The sequence below is a fragment of the Salmo salar genome, chromosome ssa14 (assembly GCF_905237065.1).
Source record: "Salmo salar chromosome ssa14, Ssal_v3.1, whole genome shotgun sequence".
Taxonomy (NCBI): Eukaryota; Metazoa; Chordata; class Actinopteri; order Salmoniformes; family Salmonidae; genus Salmo; species Salmo salar.
In genome coordinates, this window is record NC_059455.1 from 13482347 (window position 1) to 13507188 (window position 24842).

A 24842-nucleotide genomic window follows, 5' to 3' on the forward strand; every position below is an offset into this window, starting at 1 on the left:
ATGTCATATTCTCATAAACATTGCTTGTTAAAAAAAAAGTGAATTTAGATAATTATACATGTAAGGACCTAAAACTGCCCTTTTGTAGGGTGCTGCAGCTGATCATGTGAAAGATTGTATAAACGTTTCATGTGAAATTTGCGTGATCGGGCGGAGACAAATTGACGTAATAAGGCAACTGTCCAATAGCGGACTCTGTTTTGCAGCCTATATGATTCTACTGTAGTTAAATTCTAGGGATATGACCTATCGCCTCTCACTGCAGCGGTGAACAGTTGAGAAACGAAAGCTAGGGGGACTGTTGCAAATAGCGATTGATAGAAGCAATAATACATAAAACAATCTTCCTTTTGAATTTCTCTTCTTTTGTAGTCTAACGATCTACAAATTGAAATAAGGTCTGTTCAAAGAGGGGATTGCTCGAAACGAAGATAAGGGTTTGTTTAGCACGCAAGTTGACTAGCTGTCTAGCTAACGTTGCTACGGCAAACTGAATCACCGTTCTAACTGTTACTGATTGATCATCGACGTCGCTGATTTATCGAAGTGCGCAAGTCGTCTTCGAAATCGGGGTGGTCGACCGTTCGCCATCCAACCCTGTCTTCCCCCTTGACGCAGTCCGAAGAGTGTACTGGTTCAGAGAATGCTAAAGAATGAGTCAAAGGGATACCTTGGTTCATTTGTTTGCCGGAGGGTGAGTAGCTATTATTTGCTAGGAATAAAGTTAGCTAGGCGACATAACATTTCGTGACTGACTTTTATAGTCAAAACTATCCTGGTGAAAATAACACCCATTTATTTCCCCATTGCCATTTTCCAAGGCGCGCGTGCATGTTACATTAGCAACTGCACTACCCGAGCCATCCTCAGGCAGCAGCTAGCCAGTTGCAGTATCAAAGTAGGTACCACGGTCAAGCTAGCTAGGCGCTGGCCACTACTATTGTAGCCTGGTGTCAACACATCAGAGACATTTGCAGTAGTGTCCGATGTTGACTGTTATCACACACGACATTATTTCATTTGACAGAAAACAGGTTGACACCCACGCATCACACTCAACGGTGTTCGTGGTTTGCCCTGACAGATGAGTACGCTCGTGAATGAAACATCCATGACGCACGAGCCTTTGTTGTTCTCGAGCAGCGTTTGACCGATTAGCAATAGCTATGTCGCCGAATAGCATGATTACGTTTCTTGACACATTTGTTTTGCATTGTATTACTCCGACAAACCTTATAAAACACACATTTTGTAAAGATGGAGAATATGCCCAGGCCTATACGATTCATACACTGTATCAACTACTGCCACACCATTCCATAGACTTGATAAAAAGGTAAGAACACAGGGGTGTAATCATTATTCCGAACAGGAATAATGATGATTGCACTATAATGATTACATTATTCCAAACAGTTGGAACGTTTTACAACTAAAACGAGAGTTTCTATTGGACAAATTCAGGTAGGTCCCTCCCCGTTTCGTTCCGTCTGCTTCCGTTTAAAAAACGTTTTGCAACAAAATTGGCGTAATGAATACGCCCCTAGGTAGGCTACAATATATGAATTTGACTGACACACACGGTAGGCTACGAGTAAAACTCAACGCCACGATGTAATTCACATCAGCGGAGTTGAGCGGTGACTAGTGTGGGAGGACTTGGGCCCCGACCTCACATAAAATGTAATTGTTTTTAATCGAAAACTAAGGATTTCAGCACCCCCAAAATAGCCCGCAATTATATTGCACATTCATTGTCCCGCTTTACTCCATTGTGAAGTTGTTTTACTTGGTTAAGGATAGTCTAGTTATGCATGTCATTGAAAATATTGAGGAACAGTATTCTCCGTGAATTCTATTTCTAGCACGCACATGGATAAAAACGGGTCTCGTTTGATTTGGGCTGAAGTCTCCCAGTGTTTATTTCAAGTGTCATTCTCATTGTATAAAATAAAACTGTAAGAATGCCTCAGTTGTAATGTTGTCAACATACTACCTGCGTGTTTCCGTTCCTGTAGTCGTGTATATTATTGGAGTCATATTTGTCACGTAATTTTCTAGCTTTGCTACATTGTCGTAGACCTTTACGTTCAATACATCATGCTGACACAGGGGATGTTGAAAGGGTTGAAGGGCACCTGGCTGTAGTCTAGGCTGTGGAAAATCTACTTATTTGTGTTGATTCCATGTCAGACTGCTCCAAGTAAATTGAGATTATAGATTTCACCAAGGTGCTTAGGGGCATTGAAACTTGACCAGTTGGTTATTAGAGCCATTCTTGCAATTGAACACTAAATATGCCTACTTATCACAGCAAATCTAATTACAGTATGGTTTTAGGCGCAAGTCTTTGGATGACACATTCAGAGGAAGACAATATGCTGCTTGATTCCATTGTAGTGCCAGAATAGCTTTCTTTGTTTCCTCTTTCTTTCTTAGCTTTGTTTTCCCCTTTTTTATATTGTTTACTTTGTCAGTCAGCCTCTTCTTTTCATTCAGGCACTCTGCAAACTTTTAAAATGTCAGCATGTAAGGCCTATCTTGCCAAACCAGAATATTTTATATCTCCTTCATTGTGCTATGAAAACGCAATGTTAGTGGCACAAGTTGTGACAAAGTTACTTCAGCGAGAAGCAAATAATTACAGTCCCCTCGCTATTTCTCACAACGGGGCTCGAGGCCTGTGCATGTTAACTCTTACTGCCTGTTGTACACATGCATGGAGCAGCCTTCTGAATCTAGGCCAAAGGTCGCTCTTGCCTGTATGTGGGTTAGTCTGACAGAGAGCTCTGCCTTTTGCAGCCTGTAGCAGCCAGTCAGCACTCGCCATGCATGCTACTCACATTCACTAAACCTAACCTACAGATGATATACAATGGCGACTATTTTCAGGAACCATTTCACTATAATTGTGCCTTGTAGTGCGCATTCTACACAGCCCTGAGCCCATGTTGAGGTTCATTTGACGAATATTATTTGAAAGAGGAGCTGGGAAAGCCTGTAACCTAGCAAACACAGAAGTCACAACACATGAATAGTAACCCACTTAACTCAGGGGGGCCAGACAGACCATGTCAAAGCGTTACAGGCAAAAGGGCCAGCACCTCAGTTTGCACATTGTCACAGACAAGTAAGTCCAGTTCAAAGTCTCCCAGGCAGTGGGTTGGCCCCTGGCCATAACGGTTAGCGACTATTTACAGTTGCACGCTTTGTGTTCAACTCAAGCTGAATATGTCAATATGCTGAACCTGACCCAGATCCAGCTGCTGCTGGCATTGTAAATCAGCTGGTTGTTTCCAGAAATACCAGGTCTAGATATGGGTGTGTCTTACTCTACTTCTCCACTGCGTTGTTGGCCCCAATAAAATCAGAGTTGAATGATCCACCCTTCACTTCAGGAGATTTTATGCCCATCTTAGTATCACCAAGCTTCAAAACGTTTTAAAAACACAAGCAACAAACTGGAATATAGCTGTTTGTTTGGTAGCACTTTCAATTACAGCACAGAATAAAGTAGTTAGGCCTATAACATGGTAATAAAGTGGGTAGGCCTATAACATGGTAATAAAGTGGGTAGGCCTATAACATGGTAATAAAGTGGGTAGGCCTATAACATGGTAATAAAGTGGGTAGGCCTATAACATGGTAATAAAGTGGGTAGGCCTATAACATGGTAATAAAGTGGGTAGGCCTATAACATGGTAATAAAGTGGGTAGGCCTATAACATGGTAATAAAGTGGGTAGACCTATAACTTGGCAATACAGTGGGTAGGCCTATAACATGGTAATAAAGTAGTTAGGCCTATAACATGGTAATAAAGTAGTTAGGCCTATAACATGGTAATAAAGTGGGTAGGCCTATAACATGGTAATAAAGTGGGTAGGCCTATAACATGGTAATAAAGTAGTTAGGCCTATAACATGGTAATAAAGTAGTTAGGCCTATAACATGGTAATACAGTGGGTAGGCCTATAACATGGTAATAAAGTGGTTAGGCCTATAACATGGTAATAAAGTGGGTAGGCCTATAACATGGTAATAAAGTGGGTAGGCCTATAACATGGTAATACAGTGGGTAGGCCTATAACATGGTAATACAGTGGGTAGGCCTATAACATGGTAATAAAGTAGTTAGGCCTATAACATGGTAATAAAGTGGGTAGGCCTATAACATGGTAATAAAGTAGTTAGGCCTATAACATGGTAATAAAGTGGGTAGGCCTATAACATGGTAATACAGTGGGTAGGCCTATAACATGGTAATAAAGTAGTTAGGCCTATAACATGGTAATAAAGTAGTTAGGCCTATAACATGGTAATACAGTGGGTAGGCCTATAACATGGTAATAAAGTAGTTAGGCCTATAACATGGTAATAAAGTGGGTAGGCCTATAACATGGTAATAAAGTGGGTAGGCCTATAACATGGTAATAAAGTGGGTAGGCCTATAACATGGTAATACAGTGGGTAGGCCTATAACATGGTAATACAGTGGGTAGGCCTATAACATGGTAATAAAGTAGTTAGGCCTATAACATGGTAAAAAAGTAGTTAGGCCTATAACATGGTAATAAAGTGGGTAGGCCTATAACATGGTAATAAAGTGGGTAGGCCTATAACATGGTAATAAAGTGGGTAGGCCTATAACATGGTAATAAAGTGGGTAGACCTATAACTTGGCAATACAGTGGGTAGGCCTATAACATGGTAATAAAGTAGTTAGGCCTATAACATGGTAATAAAGTAGTTAGGCCTATAACATGGTAATACAGTGGGTAGGCCTATAACTTGGCAATAAAGTAAAGTTTAGCACAGTATTTACTGTACTTTTGGCTATTCTGACCTGCCCGTCTTCCTCCCCTACTCTTTCTCTCTCTCCACATCTAGGTGTGGGGGCACAGTGGGTGCTATTCTGACTTGTCCGCTGGAAGTAGTGAAGACCAGACTCCAGTCCTCTCATGTCACCTTTTACATCTCTGAGGTGCAGCTCAGCACCGTCAACGGGGCCAGTGTGGCCCGCATGGCCCCCCCGGGACCCTTGCACTGCCTCAAGTAAGTTCACCAACACACAGGGGTCACAGAGAATATCTTACACATTATGTGAGTTTACAGGGTTTGGTGGGTCAGTTCTATTTTCAGTTCAGTTCCAGACTATTCAGGTGATGAACTGAAATGTTTGCACTTACCACAGAGAATACACACTGTCTACTCAGTGAGGTTGGAGTCGATTCTATTTGAAGTTTAGTTCAGTTCCAGTCTATTCTTGGGATGAGTGGGTGTTTATGCACTTTGCACAGACAAAAACCATGTGGGCCGAATTCCGACCCAAAGCGTTCACGTGTAACCTGATAAACCTGTTGACATCAGTGCAGGGTTTCCGTGACAATAAATGTTGGGGTCAATCTGATCTCTTATCAATTCAATGAATCAATTGAAAAGTCACAACTGAATGGAATTAAAATAGAAATCATCCTAACCCTTGTACCAGCAACTGGCAAATCAACAGCAGACATTCCTCCATCATCAAACGATCGCCGACCCTCTCGGGAAGGGTTTATATCTGGCTGTTTCACTGTCAAGGCCACCTACAGTATCATAACTGCCCTTTAATACCATTACCGAACACCCTATGACTCAAAGATGAGTTACTGTAGACGGGAGTGTTATCAGACAGAAACATGTTTCAACTTCTCCTTTTTCATGGTTACGGAGCGGCCATCTTTTATCCACAAAGGTCGTTAATGAAAGAGCCTACTTTACCCCGTCTAAAAAAAAACTGATTAAGCTAGGAGAGTCCTTCCCTGCTTTCATCATACTATGTTATGACTGAATTTTCACTTGCATTTTGATCGCAGGAATATGGATCTCCCATACAGGGTCCGACATTAACGATGCCCCGGGACCAGTAAAAAACATGTCGGGACAGTGGATCTTTTCAGTGCATTTTTGCATTCCAGTTCGACATTTACCTGCTCTGTCGCGGTCTACCATTGAAGACTACAGTCGTGCTTTTTGTATTTGAGCAATACGAGAGTGGCCGTTCGTTCAAGCTCCACCACCCTCCCGCAGTTACAACTGCTCGAGCACTCAAGCAGTACAGAAGTTAATGTGTTCACACAGCACACTCGAGCTGTCCAGAGCAAAAAGACTTGCCCATCAATCAACTCGCTGAGCTTATTTGTTTTAAGGAAAGTGGTTTACGACAGTTATTGAACATACTAGCAATATGCTGGTTACTGTTGATTGTCTGCAAAAAGAAAGTTACAGAAAGACGCTTTAGCATTAGTCTTGGCTAGCCTACTGTGGCCAGGTCAATATGTCTTTTAGAACGCAGTTCTCGTAAAGGGTCAGTGTCCTATTTTGAGATATAAGAAAAATATTTCCAAAATGACATACTTTACAAACAAAAATGATTACAATGCAATTCTAAAGAATGGAGTAATGACTTACATTGCTAAATTATGTTACACAGCTTTTTAATACATATCATAACCAAATGTAGCAAGTTAATAGCTGCATATAGAAGAGAGAGAGAGAGAGAGAGAGAGAGAAAGGATGCCAACCTAAAGGCTCTGTATGATCCCAATTAATTGAAAAACCACACCATGTCCGGGCCAGTAGAAATTATGTTTGGGCAAGTAGATTTATGGCCAGGCCAGTGAGAGAAAAAGTTTATGTTGGAACCTGCCCACACACAACCACATAGCGGGAATAGCTTCTTGACATTATTTTGGTAAAACACATCTCAGATTGGGGATTTAGCCTTGTTTTCATCATTTCCGATAAGGCAAAAAATATCCCTTATCATATTGGACAAGTACAAGTTGTTCCATAGCATACTTAAATCTGCCTCTCGCTCACTTGTAAAAATAGAAGAACAGAAGGGGAGAGGCTTAGGGTGGTTCTGTTTTGGTTTGCTTATGCCGACAGCTGTTAACATGCCCTCATCTCAAATATTCCCCACCGAGGGGCCTGGAGGCACAACCTGTTTCACAACTGGCGTTATGAAGGGAGCATACAGTAAGTGAGGAGTAATTGAGGCTTGAGCATATTACCTAAATACACTGGGCCATAGACCTTGTAGTTGTATGGGCATACAGTGCATTCAGAAAGTATTCAGACACCTTGACCTTTTCTAGATTTTGTTACATTAAAGCCTTATTCTAAAATTGATTAAATCGTTTTTTCCCCCCCTCATCAATCTACACACAATACCCCATAATGACAAAGCAAAAACAGTTGACTTTTTTTTGTTGCAAATGTATTAAAAATGGAAATTCAGACCCTTTACTCAGTACTTTTTGAAGCACCCTTTGCAGTGATTAAAGCCTCAAGTCTTCTTGGGTATGACGCTATAAGCTTGGCACACCTGTATATGGGGAGTTTATCCAATTGTTCTCTGCAGATCCTCTCAAGCTCTATCAGGTTGGATGGGGCGCGTTGCTGCACAGCTATTTTCAGGTCTCTCCAGAGATGTTCGATCGGCTTCAAGTCCGGACTCTGGCTGGGCCACTCAAGGACATTCTGAGACTTGTCCCGAAGCCACTCCTACATTGGCTTGGCTGTGTGCTTAGGGTCGTTGTCCTGTTGGAAGGTGAACTTTTGCCACAATCTGAGAACCTGCTCCAGAGCGCTCAGGACTTCATCAAGGATGTCTCTGTACTTTGCTCTGTTCATCTTTGTCTTGATCCGGTCTAGTCTCCTAGTGCCTGTCACCGAAAAACATCCCCACAGCATGATGCTGCCACCAGCATGCTTCACCGTCGGGATGGTGGCAGGTTTCCTCCAGACGTGACGCTTGGCATTCAGGCCAAACAGTTCAATCCTGGTTTCATGATTGGGAGTCCCATAGGACGGCGCACAATTGGCCCAGTGTCGCCCGGGTTTGGCCAGTGTAGGCCGTCATTGTAACTGACTTGCCTAGTTAAATAAAACAATCATCAGACCAGAGAATCAAACTCCAAGCGGGCTGTCATGTGCCTTTTAACTGAGGAGTGGCATCTGTCTGGCTACACTACCAGAAATGCCTGATTGGTGGAGTGCTGCAGAGATGGGTGTCCTTTTGGAAGGTTCTCCCATCTCCACAGAGGAACTCTGGAGCTCTGTCAGAGTGACCATCGGGTTCTTGGTCAGAGTGACCATCGGGTTCTTGGTCACCTCCCTGACCAAGGCTCTTCTCCCCCGATTGCTCAGTTTGGCCAGGTGGCCAGTTCTAGGAAGAGTCTTGGTTTATAACTTCTTCCATTTAAGATTGATGGAGGCCACTGTGTTCTTAGGGACCTTCAATGCTGCAGAAATGTTTTGGTACCCTTCTCCATATCTGTGCCTTGACACAATCCTGTCTTGGTGCACTACGGACAATTCCTTCGACCTCATGGCTTACATGCACTGTCAACTGTGGGACCTTTATATAGACAGGTGTGTACCTTTTCAAATCATGTCCAATCAATTGAATTTACCACAGGTGGACTCCAATCAAGTTGTAGAAACATCTCAAGGATGATCAATGGAAACAGGATGCACCTGAGCTCAATTTCAAGTCTCATAGCAAAGGGTCTGAATACTTACGTAAATAAGCTATTTGTTTTTTATTTTTAATACATTTGCAAAAATGTCTAAACCTGTTTTCGCTTTGTCATTATGGGGTATTGTGTGTAGACTGAAAAAAAATGAATCCATTTTAGAATAAGGCGGTAACGTAACCGTGGAATAAAGGAAGGGGTCTGAATACTTTCAGAATTAACTGTGTTTGTGGGTCTCAATGAAATACATTGTCAGAGAATCATGTGGCAGTTATCTTTTCAAGGAAATTAAATATTACACTAGTTTAGTACAGTGTCTGTAAATAAATATTGATAAAGATGTGGAGGGTGCTCAACCAACGTGAGTCGAGGTGCAAAACCATTAAAAAAAAACTCCTAATTGAACAGAAAAAGGCGCAACGTGTACATAGGTTAGGTTTCTATCATTAGCGAGCGTTGTGCCTTTTCATTGTCAGTAAATATTGATTTCCCATTTATTTGTCTCTGCCTGCAAATCGTCTTCTTAAAGGCAGGCTATATCCTATATGCAAAGCGTAGCTCAAGGGAAAGTGCAAGTGTCCACTGTCATCATTCTTGCTGCTTCAAGTTCAGTAGCTATATGTGCAAGATCAGGTGAGCGTGTGGTCTCAAATAGAGTAGGCTATATCTTATGTGTGGACAGAGAGGCACGGGACAGTTACCTTTTCAAGGAAATGTACTTCCTAAATATGATTAGGCTATAGTTGACTACATTGCCTAGAAATAAATATTGATCGCCCAGATTTGTCTTGGTCTGAATAAATAAAATATAGCTCAAGAGAAACTGCAAGTCTCTTAAACCCCTTAAGAGTCGATTTTTGCGGTCCCGCTGAATTTTAATTGGCGTAATAAAAAACATAAAAATCCGTCTGTTTAAGCTAGAGACTGCATTGGATGAGTCTCAAACGACCGCATCCGCCGACGTTGCCCTTCCGCATCTGCGGTGAAAGGTGGCAGAGCTACAGCTGTGTTTTGTCAGACCATGAGACATCCTTTAGCGCCCGGCCGGTTTGGTCCAAAACATATTATGACACCTCTATTCGCTGATATAGCCCAGTAATACCGACAGCCTAATATAATTGGCCACGAGAACTTCTGGTAATTTAACCTATTTCTATGGTTATTTTTGCGCATTTTGATGTTGCCTATAGGGCACTAAATTGCTGGGACTATGGCTGCCAAGTGAGCTGCCTCACAGGTGCCTAAAATAACATTGCGGGACTGCGCATTGGGTTCGGGACCAGTTCTTGCTGTAGCGGGTCGGAGTCGGACAGAAAGCCAGCGGGTGCGGTATGAAAAGCTGCGGGCGGGGAGCAGGATGAATAAATCCATCCCACCCAGACCTCTAGCTGGAGGCTTGGTTCCGTCTTATCACAGCTCCGCTGCAGTGTTCTCGGACCAGCTTCTCTCCCGTCTTTCCCTCAGTCAACCTCCATGCTTCTGCCCTCAGGAAGCACTAGCTGAAACCCAACACCACCACTTGGCTGCACAGGGAGAAAAACCCTGCAGAAGTGGGTCACCAGCGTATGCAGCGCTGCCCAAATCCTATTTAGAACCCAGTAGTTCTGTATGAGCTGAGCTCTGTGGCTGCGTAGATATGAGGGAAGACGCTGTAAGTCTTCTAGGACTGAATTCATAGTTAAATTCACAGTTCAATCTAGAGTCCTTGATATAAAGCTATTTCAAAGCAGTGCGCTATCTCGATGAGGTAGGTTAATAGTGGAATAACCTTGGCTTGAATTCAGGCTAGCGATTCCTAGGGCGTAGGGTAGCAGTGATGTCAGGAAATGGGGTAACGTTTTGTCATGGAGCTCATACACTGAGTGGACAAAACATGACAGACTGACCAGGTGAATCCAGGTGAAAGCTATGATCCCTTATTGATGTCACTTGTTAAATTCTCTTTAATCAGTGTAGACGAAGGGGGAGGAGACAGGTTAAATAAAGACTTTTAAGCCTTGAGACAGTTGAGACATGGATTGTGTATGTGTGCCATTCAGAGGGTGAATGGGCAAGACAAAATATTTTAAGTGCCTTTTTAAACGGGGTATGGTAGTAGGTGCCAGGCGCACTGGTTTGAGTGTGTCAAGAACTGCAACGCTGCTGGGTTTTTCACGCTCAACAGTTTCCTGTACGTATCAAAAATGGTCCAAAAATGGTCCCAAAGGACATCCAGCCGACTTGACACAACTGTGGGAAGCATTGGAGTCAACATGGGCCAGCATGCCTGTGGAAGGATTTCCATGCCCCTGATGTATTGAGGCTGTTCTGAGGGTGAAAGGAAGGTGTATTTCATGTTTTATACACTCAGTGTATAGGCTAATGACACTATAAACGGCATGACCACAATCCTCAGCCATTACCATGTTACATAGAGCAGCTACTCGCACTGCGTGCCCTTACAATGTCATGCTGTCTCCATTGGAGGCCTGCTATCTATCTTTAATGTTTGGCAAGCCGCCTAATGCCACTCTCTTATCGCTCATCGCCGATGACACAACATTCGTATCAGGTATATTGCCCTGTAGTACATTTCCTCTCGTTTTAAATCCCCATAATGTCCCAATGTCACACTCCCACATACGAAAGCTGAGATGCGTCATCTAATCGACTGCATCATTAGTTATATTGATCTGTTTTGACATGTTTCTGGTTCCTTCCATTTGTAACTAATATTGTAATAAACAAATGCGTTTATGGTCCATTTCCTGATACTGTGTGTAATTGCAAAATGGGACATAAATGCATCGGTATATTAGTCACAAATGGAAGATTTTCGGCAAAGGCCGTTGCGCTATGGTCATGGCAGTCAGATTATACACATTGGCACTAGCCCACGACCGGAGCACTGTCTCGACAGCAATCTTTTCTTATGTTTCAGCATAATGAATAGTTAGCACTTTGATTTAGCACTATGCTAACTAACAACGCCCCACTCTCTCTCTCTCCCTCTACAGGTTGATACTGGAGAAGGAGGGACCCCGTTCGCTTTTCAGAGGGCTGGGTCCCAACCTGGTGGGTGTGGCTCCTTCCAGGTATGACCTCACTTGTGCAATAATTATCCTACCTGTTGTGGCTTCTGCTGCTATTTTCTGTCTTTCTGTCTAGTCTACTTCATGGAGCTTTTTGTTGTTGTTGTTGGCAACTGCAGATTTAAACGTGGCTGGCGACGTAGATTTTATATTCTATTCAGCTGGGAAACAGAGAATTATGTTTGTCTTTGGTTTTCCATTATTTGACCTTGGCGAGACCTCTGCTTCAGATACCCTTTTTTTCTTTTTTAAACACAACCCTCATCGGAGGACAAGATTACCACAATTTACCTTATTTTTCATTACACCATACAGAACATAATCTTTGTCCATGAAAAGAACAATACATGATTGCTACCGAATCTCAGTAAAATTCCACTCCTGCCCTGTCCTCATTTTCCACCTCCACTGGGGCATTATTCATTCTCCCTAGTGGTAGAACCCAGACGGAAAGGAGACCGTTCTAAATGTGAGCCATATTACGCAACAGCAGCCTGCGGGGTCTAGTCTCTGTTAATCAGAGTCACTGTGAGCAGAGCAGCGGCCGTCCACTGGGGCTGCTGCTGGGTCATGTGACCGGTGGTGTCGCTGCCGTAGCGTCGCAATGCAGCGACACCATTGGCCCGCTCTGTTGTTGTGTTAATCTCCCTTTCCCTGGATGAGATGGTTCTTTCTGTCTCTGTTTTTATCTTACACATTTTTTTTTTTTTATCTCTGTATATTTCTCGATCTGCATTTCTCTCTTTACCTTTCTGCATGTACATTATCTCTCTCTCATTCTGTTTTTCTCACCTTCTCTGTGGGGCGTTAAATGCCCTTTGACGGTCTGCCCTGTTTCCGGCTGTGTATTTTGTCTGTTTAGGCTGTGCCTGTGAGTATGCAGAGTCTGAATAGAGTGTGTGTGTGTGTGTTTTCCCGTCCTCTGTGGAGTGAGCTGCTCTCCCTAGCTGTGGCGGCTGGCTGCCTCGTGATGGGCAGGGAAGAGAGGGAACGTTATGTGAAGTCTGCCTCAACACTGCGGGAGAGCGAGACCAACAGCAGGGCACACTAAACCTGAGCACGCACACGCCTTTGCTAGCACTGCAGGACACGAGAGAGGGAGGTAGTGAGAAAAAGGTGAAAGACTGACCTGAGCTCAGACTGCCTTGGAAAAATACTAAGGAGGAAAGAGCGAGAAATGCAAGGGGAGAGAAATCAAACTGCAGGGTTCCTCAATGCTGGACTGGGACAGAGCAAAAAAAACACAACTCTTCACCAATACCGCCCACCAGCGACTTGACACTAACCAGGCTTTGCCTACAGTAACACAGCAGGACACCTCATCTAACCAGGCTTTGCCTACAGTAACACAGCAGGACACCTCCTCATCTAACCAGGCTTTGCCTACAGTAATCTGCGGGTGGAAAGGTAATGGCTGATTTGTCTCCCCTTGGCAGCGGGCTGCCGAGTTGAGCATCTTGTTGGCCATTAGAGCATGGCTGGACGGTTGGCTGGGCAGTCAGCTGTTCATCCAGAGCACAGAACACACTCAGCATCACGGGCTTTAAATCAGTCCATTTCACCATCACTAAGGTCGGCTGTTGCGTAATGCTTACCCTCTGGCAAACGCACACTAAGGGCGACGTGAGCGAGCCAAGTGCAGGCGGGTCGTTGGTTGTAAAGCCCCACAGTGGAAATGTCTACTTGAGTAATCCTGTGATTTGAGTTAAGTAGAGAGAGTAGGAGTTGCGCGGGCAATAAATCTCCAGCTAGAGCAGGGCATGTGATCTGGGAGTGAGTTGAGATGTACCCTCCTAATGGACCATTATATAGGCCTAGATGGAGGTTTAATGTGGGTTGGTGACATGGGGACCCAGACACAGCTACCCAAATGAAGGCAACTGGTTTCAGTGGAAATCGCTCATGTCATCAGTCCCAGGCCATTTACTCCGTGTCAATTTGGACAGAGGGGACGCTGCCTGTCATTTATACTGTGCTATTCTGCCCTAATCTCACAAGAAGGAAACATGTTTTTTGTTTACTGTGTTGGTATCGACTATCGTGACCCAGGGAAATATTGTTTTATAGGAAACGGCCCAGAGTTCCGGTGTTACCGATTTTGATTCACGGTATTCTTAGCTCCCATCAATTCCCTCCTGTTTCCACAGAGCCATCTACTTTGCAGCTTACTCCACTGCCAAGGAGAAGCTGAACGGTGTGTTTGAGCCTGACTCCACGCAAGTCCACATGGTGTCTGCAGGCCTAGCAGGTAACAGTCGTTCCACAACCCCCCCCCCCCTCGGCTGTCTATAACATCTAGTCAGTGCAGTTTCTACTGGTTGTTGCTGCTTTCAAAGCTCACTTGTTTAGGCAATTGATTTCCAGGTACTTATTTTAGTTTGACGGATGACATATTGTTTTTTTATTTTTTTATATTTATTTATTTTTTGTTTTAAAGTAACATTTTCATTTAATGAAATATTTTTTTTTGTATTATTATTGTGTTATGGGGTGTACGGAGTTGCTGTTTTCATTTGAAGATAATTAAATGTTTTAGAAACATTTCTCTAGCTTATATCCAGCTACGGCTATGTGCTAGACATTGCCACTATATGGCGTACCTTGTTGTGGACATTTTCTTGTGTTTTGAATATCAACCACAGATGGTTTGTCCGAAAGCACAATTGAAGACTTTCAGGATCATACGGTCTCTTTGACAACTACAATAAACCCCACTTTATATTTATAGTGACAGTGAAGAGGTTACGGCTTATTCTGCCCTTCAATATAGTAAGTTAGATGAGGAAAATAAACCTTTTGTCAAAGCACTTAGAAAATACAAAACGTGTGAAAAAGACAAAGCACACAGTTTACCTATTGCATTTTGTACTAACTGCCTCTTGATATATTTAACTGCTCTCTCTCTCTCTCTCAATAGCTTTTACACTCAGCGAATAGACCTACTGACCCACAACTGCTTTGTCTTTAACCTACAATGATATACAGCCAACATGGCAGAGGCTCAACATTTTACTACATACCACTACTTACCACTATAATACTTACCAGTAGCTAGCTGGCTGGTCCAGCAATTTGAAAAAAATAAACATCCTCAAAGTTTGGGTTGTGCTTTCTGTCCCACCCCCACTTCCCCTCAGTTATTTTTCTCCTTTCCCCGTTTCTTCATTTGTCGTCTCTTTCGAGGCTCTTCGGGGGACCCTAAATCGTGTTGACGTACCAGTTGGTTGCTAAACAGTGAGTGTGGCCCTTCACGCGCTATCTGTGCTGTGTGTGTGTGTGTGTGTGTGTGTGTGTGTGTGTGTACAGTAGTAAAGGGCCCCAGGGTGCTAACATGTCAGGGGCCTCACTGCGGGAGGTCTCCTCGCCTCGCGGCTACACGCCGGCCGGACGTTGTTGGGCGGACGCCTCAGGTAGCACCCCATTTCCTTTCACTGGTATGACCATTATGCTAATGATGATGATGATGATGATGCTGATAATAATGATGATGCTGATGATAGGTCACGGCCAGCTGGTTTGCAGCTCTCGTATCTCCTGTAACTTCAATGTGATTGCGGCGCCTTGATACACTGCCCCCCTCCCCCTTTTACCAGCCTGTTACACCCCCCCCACTGTAAAAAGGAAATGAACAACACACCCACTTTGATTTTCCTTTAATCGGCATATGAAGGGAAATGCTAACCTTGTCACTATTAGAGGTTTGAGTGTCCTTATATGGCTTGTCCATTCAACGTGGTTAGTCTTGAACAGTGGACACAGCAGACGTAGCTAATCTATGTAGTTCACGTGTGGTTCAGCTATGTACATCCGCCCTCAAAGGCGGCTAACGGGAGCTCTCCACTGTGCCTTCGGTGCCCTAAATATGGCACCCTTGTAACACACGTGTACGGTGGGGTCCGAAATGATTGACACCCTTGATATAGACGAGCAATTATGACTAAAATAAATCATTTAAATACTGCGCTATATTGTATGCTAAAAAAAATGCAATTGCTGAGAGAATTAAAACATTTACCAAGTAATACTCAAAGCTAGGGGTCCAAATTTATTGACACCCCTAAATATTCTTATATATATATATATATATATATATTTTTTTTGTCATTTTAGCAGACGCTCTTATCCAGAGCAACTTACAGTAGTGAATGCATACATTTCATACATTTTTTTTCTCCATACTGGTCCCCCGTGGGAATCGAACCCACAACCATGGCGTTGCAAACACCGTGCTCTACCAACTGAGCCACACGGGACTACTTATAAATAAAGTAGTCAGAAATGTATTATTTGGCTCCATATTCTTAGCACACAATTACTACATCAAGCTTGCTTCCAATTTGTTGGGAGCATTTGCTTGTTTGTTTCAGCTGTGTTTCAGATTATTTTGTGACCAATAGAAATGAATTGTAATAATGTATTGTTATTTTGGAGTCACTTTTATTGTAAAAAATAAACCACTTCTAACCACATGCTACCAGGATTACGGATAATCCTGAATGAATCGTGAAGAATGATGCATGACAAAGTTGGAGTCAAAGATCATAACCCCAGGACATGCTAACCTCTCACCATTAACCTCCCCTGTTATTGTATGCTCTTGGGGGTATGATCTTTGACTCTCTAACTTTGTCACTCATCATTATTCACGATACATTCAGGATTATCTGTAATGATAGCCTTAAACTAGGTTGTAGATTATTTGACCCCCTCGACTATAATGTTGCTGCGTTTAAAAACAACTGGGAACTTGGAAAAATACGAGGACATATCATGTTGTCAGATACCTTCAGGTCAGAAAGTCTGAGCTCTAGAAAGAGGTCAGAGTTCCCAGTTGTTTTGAACGCACTTTAGTCGGAAGTCGGAGATTTCAGAGTTCCCAGTTGTTTTGAATGCGCCATTGGTGACCCTCTTTGTGCAGACAGATGGATACCTTCTCCTCCTCTATCATGCATTTTAATAGAGGGCTCCATTCAGACTACAGCACACTGCAGTACAGCAGTTGACTGCAGTAATAACACTGGAACTAAGCCACACCATTGAATTTGTTAAGATCTGAAACAAAGGGGCCAAGCAGGAAAAGGCTGACTGACACTCCAGTAAAAAAGGAAAGGAAAATGACTGTTTGCGACATCAGGCCTCCACACAATCCTTTGTCCAACATACTATCAGACCCAATGGGTGATATTCTTGAATTGGCATATCACAAAACTGCTAATCAGATGAACAAATCAGACCTTCTAAGTTAGTCATTTATAGACTAAATTAATAAATATGATAATATATGCCATTCTTTATAAGCCAGCTTGACAAGGTTAGCATTTCAACCCTCTCTTGCACTACTTGACCTTTTTTTTTTATTATGACAGTGTTGACGTCCCCAATTTTAGTTTTTATTTGACCCCATTTGCTCCTGTTTAGAATCAATCAAAGTGATTATGGTAATGATACGATGGTACACAAGGAATGGCATCTGTAGCATCAGCTAAGAAAATAATTGAAAGAAAATATTGGATTCTTATTGTACCTCGCATGTTTATTTGTTTTGTCCTGCACATCATTTCAATTCTACCAGTGGGCTGATGTTCCGTTTACGACAGACTTGCATTTTTCTCTTTCTTTCCCTTACCAAGAAAGACATACCTGACAAAACGTAGGGGAGAGAAACGACACGGGACGTCCTCTTGCATTTAAAACAGGTGTGGGTCGGGAAAGGTCACGGGGTGGGGGGGGGGGAGATGGGGTGTGACTCCTTTCTCCTCTCTCACCTTTAGTTGTTGGTTTAACAAAATGGTGGGTACAAATGTGGGAGTGGGGAGGCTTAGGGGGATCCTACCTGTTTTTAAAAAGTGGGGGGTTGGGGGGATAGTGGGTTGGGAGTGATGCATTTTCCTCCTATTTTACCTGTTGAAAAAAAAAGGGATTAGGTAGGATTGGTAAATTTCCTCTCCCATCTATGCATTTGTGGGTGGGTTGGTTGGTTGACTGCTGCCTGTGTGTGACTGTGGTACAGAAAAGCCTGTGTCTATTTTAGGGCTTTACTGTAGCTTTCACCCCTGCGTGAGGGGGGGGGACAGCCCCAGCCATCTCAGCCCCCCCCATATCTGCAGGCTTCTAGCTGCAGCTGTGAGGCGGAGTAGCTTTGCCCCTACTCTGTGAGTACACGCCATAGACGCTATCTCTTCTTCCTCTTCTTTTACCTCTTCTTCCGCAGACTTTTCATCCTCTTCACGCAGTTGCCTTAGGACTGTGTCCCTTGAGACAGTAGAGGCTCTAGATCGAGACTGTACTGTAGAACTTGTTTAGAGAAGATGCTATCGTCCATTTTAGCTCTTGGCGCAACGTAGCGACGCATATGTATATTTCTGTTTGTTTTCCAATGGCCTTGTTTGACTTCTGTTGTTTAGAGATTAAAATGTCTCGACCACAACGGCACAAAGCACACGTGATGTGCCAGATTTCTGTCCGTCTTTAAATATGCACACCTTATTGTCACACTAGCATTACCGGCACCTTACACATTTGTCGTATACCTCGTAAAGTGTATGACATAACACTCACCTGTGAAGTAACATACTGACTTGATGCATTGTCAGGGGATTCATTGGTCTCTCGGATTGAAAACTAATTCAGACCCAAATTAGTATAAGCAACTTATAAATAACACAAAAATAATATATGTTTTGGTATCACACATATACATATACAATATATATATATAGTACCAGTCAAAAGTTTGCACACAACTAGACATTCAAGGGTTTTTCTTTATTTTTACTATTTTCTACATTGTAGAATAGTAGTGAAGACATCAACTATGAAATAACACATATGGAATCATGTAGTAACCAAAAAAGTGTTAAACAAATCAAAATCTATTTTAGATTCTTCAAAGTAGCCACCCTTTTGCCTTAGAGCTTTGCACACTCTTGGCATTCTCTCAACCAGCTTCACCTGGAATGCTTTTCCAACAGTCGTGAAGGAGTTCCCACATATTCTGAGTACTTGTTGGCTGCTTTTCCTTCACTCTGCGGTCCAACTCAAACCCAAACCATCTCAATTGGGTTGAGGTCGGGGGATTGTGGAGGCCAGGTCATCTGCTGCAGCACTCCATCACTCTCCTTCTTGGTCAAATAGCCCTTGCACAGCCTGGAGGTGTGTTGGGTCATTGTCCTGTTGAAAATCAAATGATACTCCCACAAAGCGCAAACCAGATGGGATGGCGTATCGCTGCAGAACGCTGTGGTAGCCATGCTGGTTAAGTGTGCCCTGAATTCTAAATAAATCACCAACAGTGTCACCAGCATAGCACCCCTACATCACACCTCCTCCTCCATGCTTCACGGTGGAAACCACACGTGCAGAGGTCATCCGTTCACCTACTCTGCGTCTCACAAAGACATGGCGGTTGGTTCCAAAAATCTCAAATTTGGACTCTTCAGACCAAAGGACAGTCTAATGTCCATTGCTCGTGTTTCTTGGCCCAAGCAAGTCTCTTCTTATTGGTGTCCTTTAGTAGTGGTTTCCTTGCAGCAATTCGACCACGAATATCACGCAATCTTTCTTAACAGTTGTTGAGATGTGTCGGTTACTTGAAATCTGAAGCATTTATTTGGGCTGCAATTTCTGAGGCTGGTTACTCTCTAATAAACGTATCCTCTGCAGCAGATAACTCTGGCTCTTCCTTTCCTGTGGCGGTCCTAATGAGAGCCAGTTTCATCATGGCGCTCGATGGGTTTTTACAACCGCACTTGAAGAAACTTTAAACGTTTTTGAAATTTTCCGAATTGACTGACATTAATGTCCTGAAGTATTATTTGAGCTGTTCTTGCCATAGTATGGCAATATCATGTATTTTACTAAATAGGGCTATCTTCTGTATACCACCTCTACCTTGTCACAACACAACCGATTTGGCTTTTAACGCATTAAGAAGGAAAGAAATTCCACAAATTAACTTTTAACAAGGCACACCTGTTCATTTAAATGCATTCCTGGTGACTACCTCATGAAGCTGGTTGAAAGAATGCCAAGAGTGTGGAAAGCGGACAAGGCAAAGGATGGCTACTTTGAAGAATCATAAATATAAAATATATTTTGATTTGTTTAACACTTGCTTGGTTGCTACATGATTCCATATGTGTTATTTCATAGTTTTGATGTCTTCACTATTATTCTACAATGTAGAAAATAGTAAAAATAAAGAAAAACCCTTGAATGAGTAGGTGTGTCAACTTTTGACTGGTACTGTATATACTCAGTGCATTCGGAAAGTATTCAGACCCCTCGACTTTATCCACATTTTGATACGTTACACAGCCTTATTCTAAAATCGCAAAAAAAAAAAAAAAACATCTCAATACACACTACCCCATAATGACAAAGCGAGAAAAAAAATACAAATATTTTTGCACATGTATTAACAATAAACAAATACCTTATTTATATAAGTATTCAGACCCTTTTGTATGACTCTCAATTGAGCTCAGGTGCATCCTGTTTCCATTGATTATCCTTGATGTTAATACAACTTGATTGAAGTCAATCTGTGGTAAATTGAATGGACATGATTTGGAAAGGCACACACCTGTCTATATAAAGGTCCCACAGTTGACGGTGCATGTCAGAGCAAAAACCAAGCCATGAGATTGAAGGAATTGTCCGTAGAGCTCCAAGACAGGATTGTGTCAAGTCACAGATCTGGGGAAGGGTACCAAGAAGTTTCTGCAAGTTTCTGCAGCATTGAAGGTCCCCAAGAACACATTGTCCTCTATCATTCTTAAATGGAAGAAGTTTGGAACCACCAAGACTCTTCCAAGAGCTGGCGGCTCGGTCAAACGGAGCATTCCGGGAAGAAGGGCCTCCGGGAGGTGACCAAGAACCCAATGGTCACTCTGACAGAGCTCCAGAGTTCCTTTGTGGAGATGGGAGAACCTTCCAGAAGGACAACTATCTATGCAGCACTCCACCAATCAGGCCTTTACGGTAGAGTGGCCAGATGGAAGCCACTCCTCAGTAAAAGGCACATGACAGCCCGCTTGAAGTTTGCCAAAAGTCACCTAAAAGACTCAGACAATTAGAAACAAGATACTCTGGTTTGATGAAACCAAGATATCATTTTTTTTCAGCGGTAGGGACTGGGAGACTAGTGAAGATCGAGGGAAATATGAACGGAGCAAAAGTACAGAGAGATCCTTGACGAAAACCTGCTCAGGACCTCAGACTGGGGTGAAGGTTCACCTTCCAACAGGACAACGACCCTAAGCACACAGCCAAGACAACGCAGGAGTGGCTTCGGGACAAGTTTCTGAATGTCCCTGAGTGGCCCAGCCAGAGCCTAGACTTGAACCCGATTTGAACATGTCTGGAGAGACCTTAAAACAGATGTGCGGTGACGCTTCCCATCCAACCTGACAGAGCTTGAGAGAATCTGCAGAAAACAATTGGATAAACTCCCCAAATACAGGTGTGCCAAGCTTTTAGCGTCACACTCGAGACTGTAATCGCTGCCAAAGGTGCTTCAACAAAGTACTGAGTAAAGGGTCTGAATACTTATGAAAATGTGATATTTTATTAGCAAAAATGTCTAAACCTGTTTTTGCTTTGTTATTGTGTGTGGAGAATTTATTTATTTTTTTATTCCATTTTAGAATAAGGCTGTAACAAAATGTGGGGAAAAGTCGAGGGGTCTAACTTCTTTCCCGAATGCACTGTGTGTGTGTATATACACGCATGCCTAGTTCCCCTGGGAAATACCACTTGACCTCTACTCGGAGATATTCAGTTATTCCTCTTAGGTCCTCTTGAATAATTCATGAAAGCCAGACTCCATTTTGTTTCCTCATGGTCCGTGGCAACCAATGAGGCCTTCAGCTGAGGCTCCCACCATGACGACACAGCACAGTTACTTGTTATTTATATGTAGGGCTGAGCTCTCCCCATCTGGAAGTTAGCTACTAATGTTTACATTCAATTTACAAAATTAATTGACTCATTTATATGGTAGTCCTTTATCAGGCACTCTTAACCAGAGTGAATAATAATATAAATAATTGAGGGGGCAGAACAATGGAATAGCACTATTATATTTCTATAGTGCCTGCTCTGTACATGAGATTCAGGCCCACCTTGTTTAGAAATAATTAAGAATAGTATTTATGATTTAAATACAGCCAAATCTTAGATGTATTTATTACAACTTCTAGATATGATAATGAAGAATGTTAGATACTTTGACGAGGCTACATCTTTAAGCTGAGTTTTTGCCCGTGCTGTAATACAATCTTGATGAGGAATCCTGTGAGGACAAACAGTCTGCCTTAATCAAACGTAATGAAGTTCATTTTTATATCATCTCTGGCCTGATTCCGGAATACCAGCGATAAGGAAAGGTTTTCCGAGATTGTTAATACGTAAATAAACAGCTCATAAACGCAGCTTAAAGATGTCAACAATGCTTTTACACACAGTGGCCAGTTGAGAAGGAAAGTAACTTCATGTAGAATTCACCGGGGTTGTATTTCACAAACGCAGGATCGATAGATTGGCCAGCACTCAGTTCTAACTCATACCTTTTCTAGTTCATAAAGCCAGCTGAAGTTTTTAATGTCATTTGGTTGGGTTACTGCGAGTATTGAGTCGGTAATATCATTCCCGATATTCAAGTTTTTCTTTCTTTATCATCCAGGAAATAGAGGAAATGTTGTTAGCTGGCCAACTCCTTGGTGGTGCTTTGTGAAATACCCCTCCCCCGTAGGCCAGTATATATCTTTGTCCTTGGATAGGCTTTCTTTTACACTGTGTCACTCTCCCCGTCTGAACCTCTGAACTCTTCTTCCCAGGGTTCACTGCTATCACTGCAACCAATCCCATCTGGCTGATAAAGACCCGGTTGCAACTGGATGCCAGGTAAGCACTTAGTAGGGAGTCTGAATCTTGGCTGTAAGCTGATTTTAAATTTTTTTTAAAGTTAGTTTACCCTTAGCTTATGTTATTCCCCAGCTGTTTCATATTTTACTGGTTCTCTAACTATGTTATGGGTTGTCATGCTTATTTGACTAGTTTCATATTGCATTGACTCATGGTACTAAGGGAAAGGGTGTTATTCTGAGTAGTACTGCATATACTTTATTGGACTTTGCAAATCCCTTTTCAATTATTACTTGCCAAATGTTTCCTGTTTGCTGTATGATCAAATATCCTTTTGCATACCTTTTTTGTCATGTTCAACTATTAATTTACTCACCCGCTACATGTTTTTACCACAGGAACCGTGGCGAGCGGCGCATGAATGCGTTCGAGTGCATGCGGCGGGTCTACCAGACGGAGGGCTGGCGGGGCTTCTACCGCGGTATGTCTGCCTCGTACGCCGGCATCTCCGAGACTGTCATCCACTTTGTCATCTACGAGAGCATCAAGCGCAAGCTGATGGAGTCCAAGGCCCAGGCCAGCATGGATCAGGACGAGGATGAGTCGGTGAAAGACGCCTCAGACTTTGTGGGTATGATGCTGGCAGCCGCCACGTCCAAGACCTGCGCCACCTCCATCGCCTACCCCCACGGTATGCACCTACACCGTCAATTTCTACTTATTATGTGACCGCAAAGAATAAATCAAAAGAAAAGACATGATCAGAATACATTCAGTCTTAATTTATCTTTGCTTCTGTTTTATTAGTGACAAAAAATGGACTAGTCTACAAAATGGTCCCTTTTGGTCTGAATTATTGAAACACGATATTTCATCCATATTGTTATCAGACGATAATAACAAAAAAAAGTTACAACGAATCACGGTTATTAATACGTAATTTGGTTGTTGCTCTCATCTCACGGGGAGGAAAACGGTTTTTTTTTCTTCTTTTTCCATATTAGTATTGGTAACATTCCCCATGTTGAAGAAAATATTGTCTATCGTATCCGTCCGGAATTTCTATACTGTTGTGTCCATGTTCTAAATTAGTCCCCTCTTCTCTACCCCCCTCTTGCCTCTTCCTTTGTAGAGGTGATCCGCACCCGGCTACGAGAGGAGGGCAGCAAGTACCGCTCCTTCTTCCAGACATTGCTGACAGTACCTAAGGAGGAGGGCTACCGCGCCCTGTACCGCGGTCTCACCACCCATCTGGTCCGCCAAATCCCCAACACCGCTATAATGATGTCCACCTACGAGATGGTGGTCTACCTGCTCCAACGCTAGCCCCTCTCCCTCCTGTCTGGAGAGGAAGTAGGAAGTGACTGACTTGGTTGGAGATATCTAAGATGGAGACCAAAGGAAAACCGATACTGACCAGAACCAAGAAGAAAGAAGAGCTCCCCCACTAATTCCCCGCCAACAACCCCAACCCCCCCCCTAAGCCTACAGGCCACCCCACAAGGGGGTACTATGGTGTGGGATGGGGTGGGAGGAAAGGATGGGGTGGGAGGAAGAGAGAGGGACGGAGAGAGACCGTTGGGTCAGTCCTTTACAGAGCCTGCCAAACAGTCGCTGAAAGAAAGACGGAAATCATTTTGTGGCCTTAAAAGAGTTTAGTCTGTCTCTCTGTAGAATGAAACCAATCTGCTTTAGCCTGTATCGGAGATGACAATCTGAAAGGGGAATGCATGAAAAAAATCGATTTAAAAACAGGTGTCATAACAACACTATGAAATTTATAGAAAATGTTTATTGCAAAATGTTCCACCAGTAGTTCTATTTGATTAGATTAGCACTTTTCCCCTAGGATTTAGCATATAAGCCAGGGATGGGCAACTGGCGGCCTGCTTTTTGAAGGCCCTTGGATCAACTTCCCCGAACTCAATCGGGGTCTCAACTTACTGTTGCAAGTTAGAATAGCAGAATACACGAGGTGCAATTTCGAAATTTGGTTGTGCATCAGCAGTTCCTCTTATGTCAGTCACTGACAGTCAATTAGCCTATCCATGTCAGCGAAAATGTTTTTGATTAGTAAGTTAGTCGAGCGGCTGGTGGGCCCACATAGATTTTGTTACACGCTGACCACACTGCTCGCGTTGCAAAATAAACGTACACATACATGTTATTCAATCATTGCACCCACACTGCTTGCGTGGGCCAACGAGCATCTGCGTTGCCAATTGCTAAAATAGAAGTCAGTTCTATTTGTGACGCTCAACGCGGTGCAAGTTCTGCCTCTCCCATCTCCTCATTAGTTTATAGAAGCAGATAGCCACGTGCCATCTCCTCATTGGTTATACCCACGTGGGTGATTGAAAGATGAACTGAGGTCGGTCGGT

At 43.0% G+C, this 24842-nt stretch overlaps 1 protein-coding gene across 1 annotated transcript; it reads left to right on the top strand.

Annotated features, from left to right (window-relative positions):
• Nucleotides 1–237: 237 nt before the first annotated feature.
• LOC106568938 (solute carrier family 25 member 36-A) lies at nt 238–24842 on the top strand. Its single transcript, XM_014139793.2, has 7 exons — nt 238–694; nt 4890–5054; nt 11521–11598; nt 13743–13843; nt 22434–22500; nt 22860–23152; nt 23594–24842. Exons 1-7 carry the CDS (start codon nt 654–656, stop codon nt 23785–23787), a joined length of 939 nt encoding a protein of 312 aa, XP_013995268.1. The 5' UTR covers nt 238–653; the 3' UTR covers nt 23788–24842.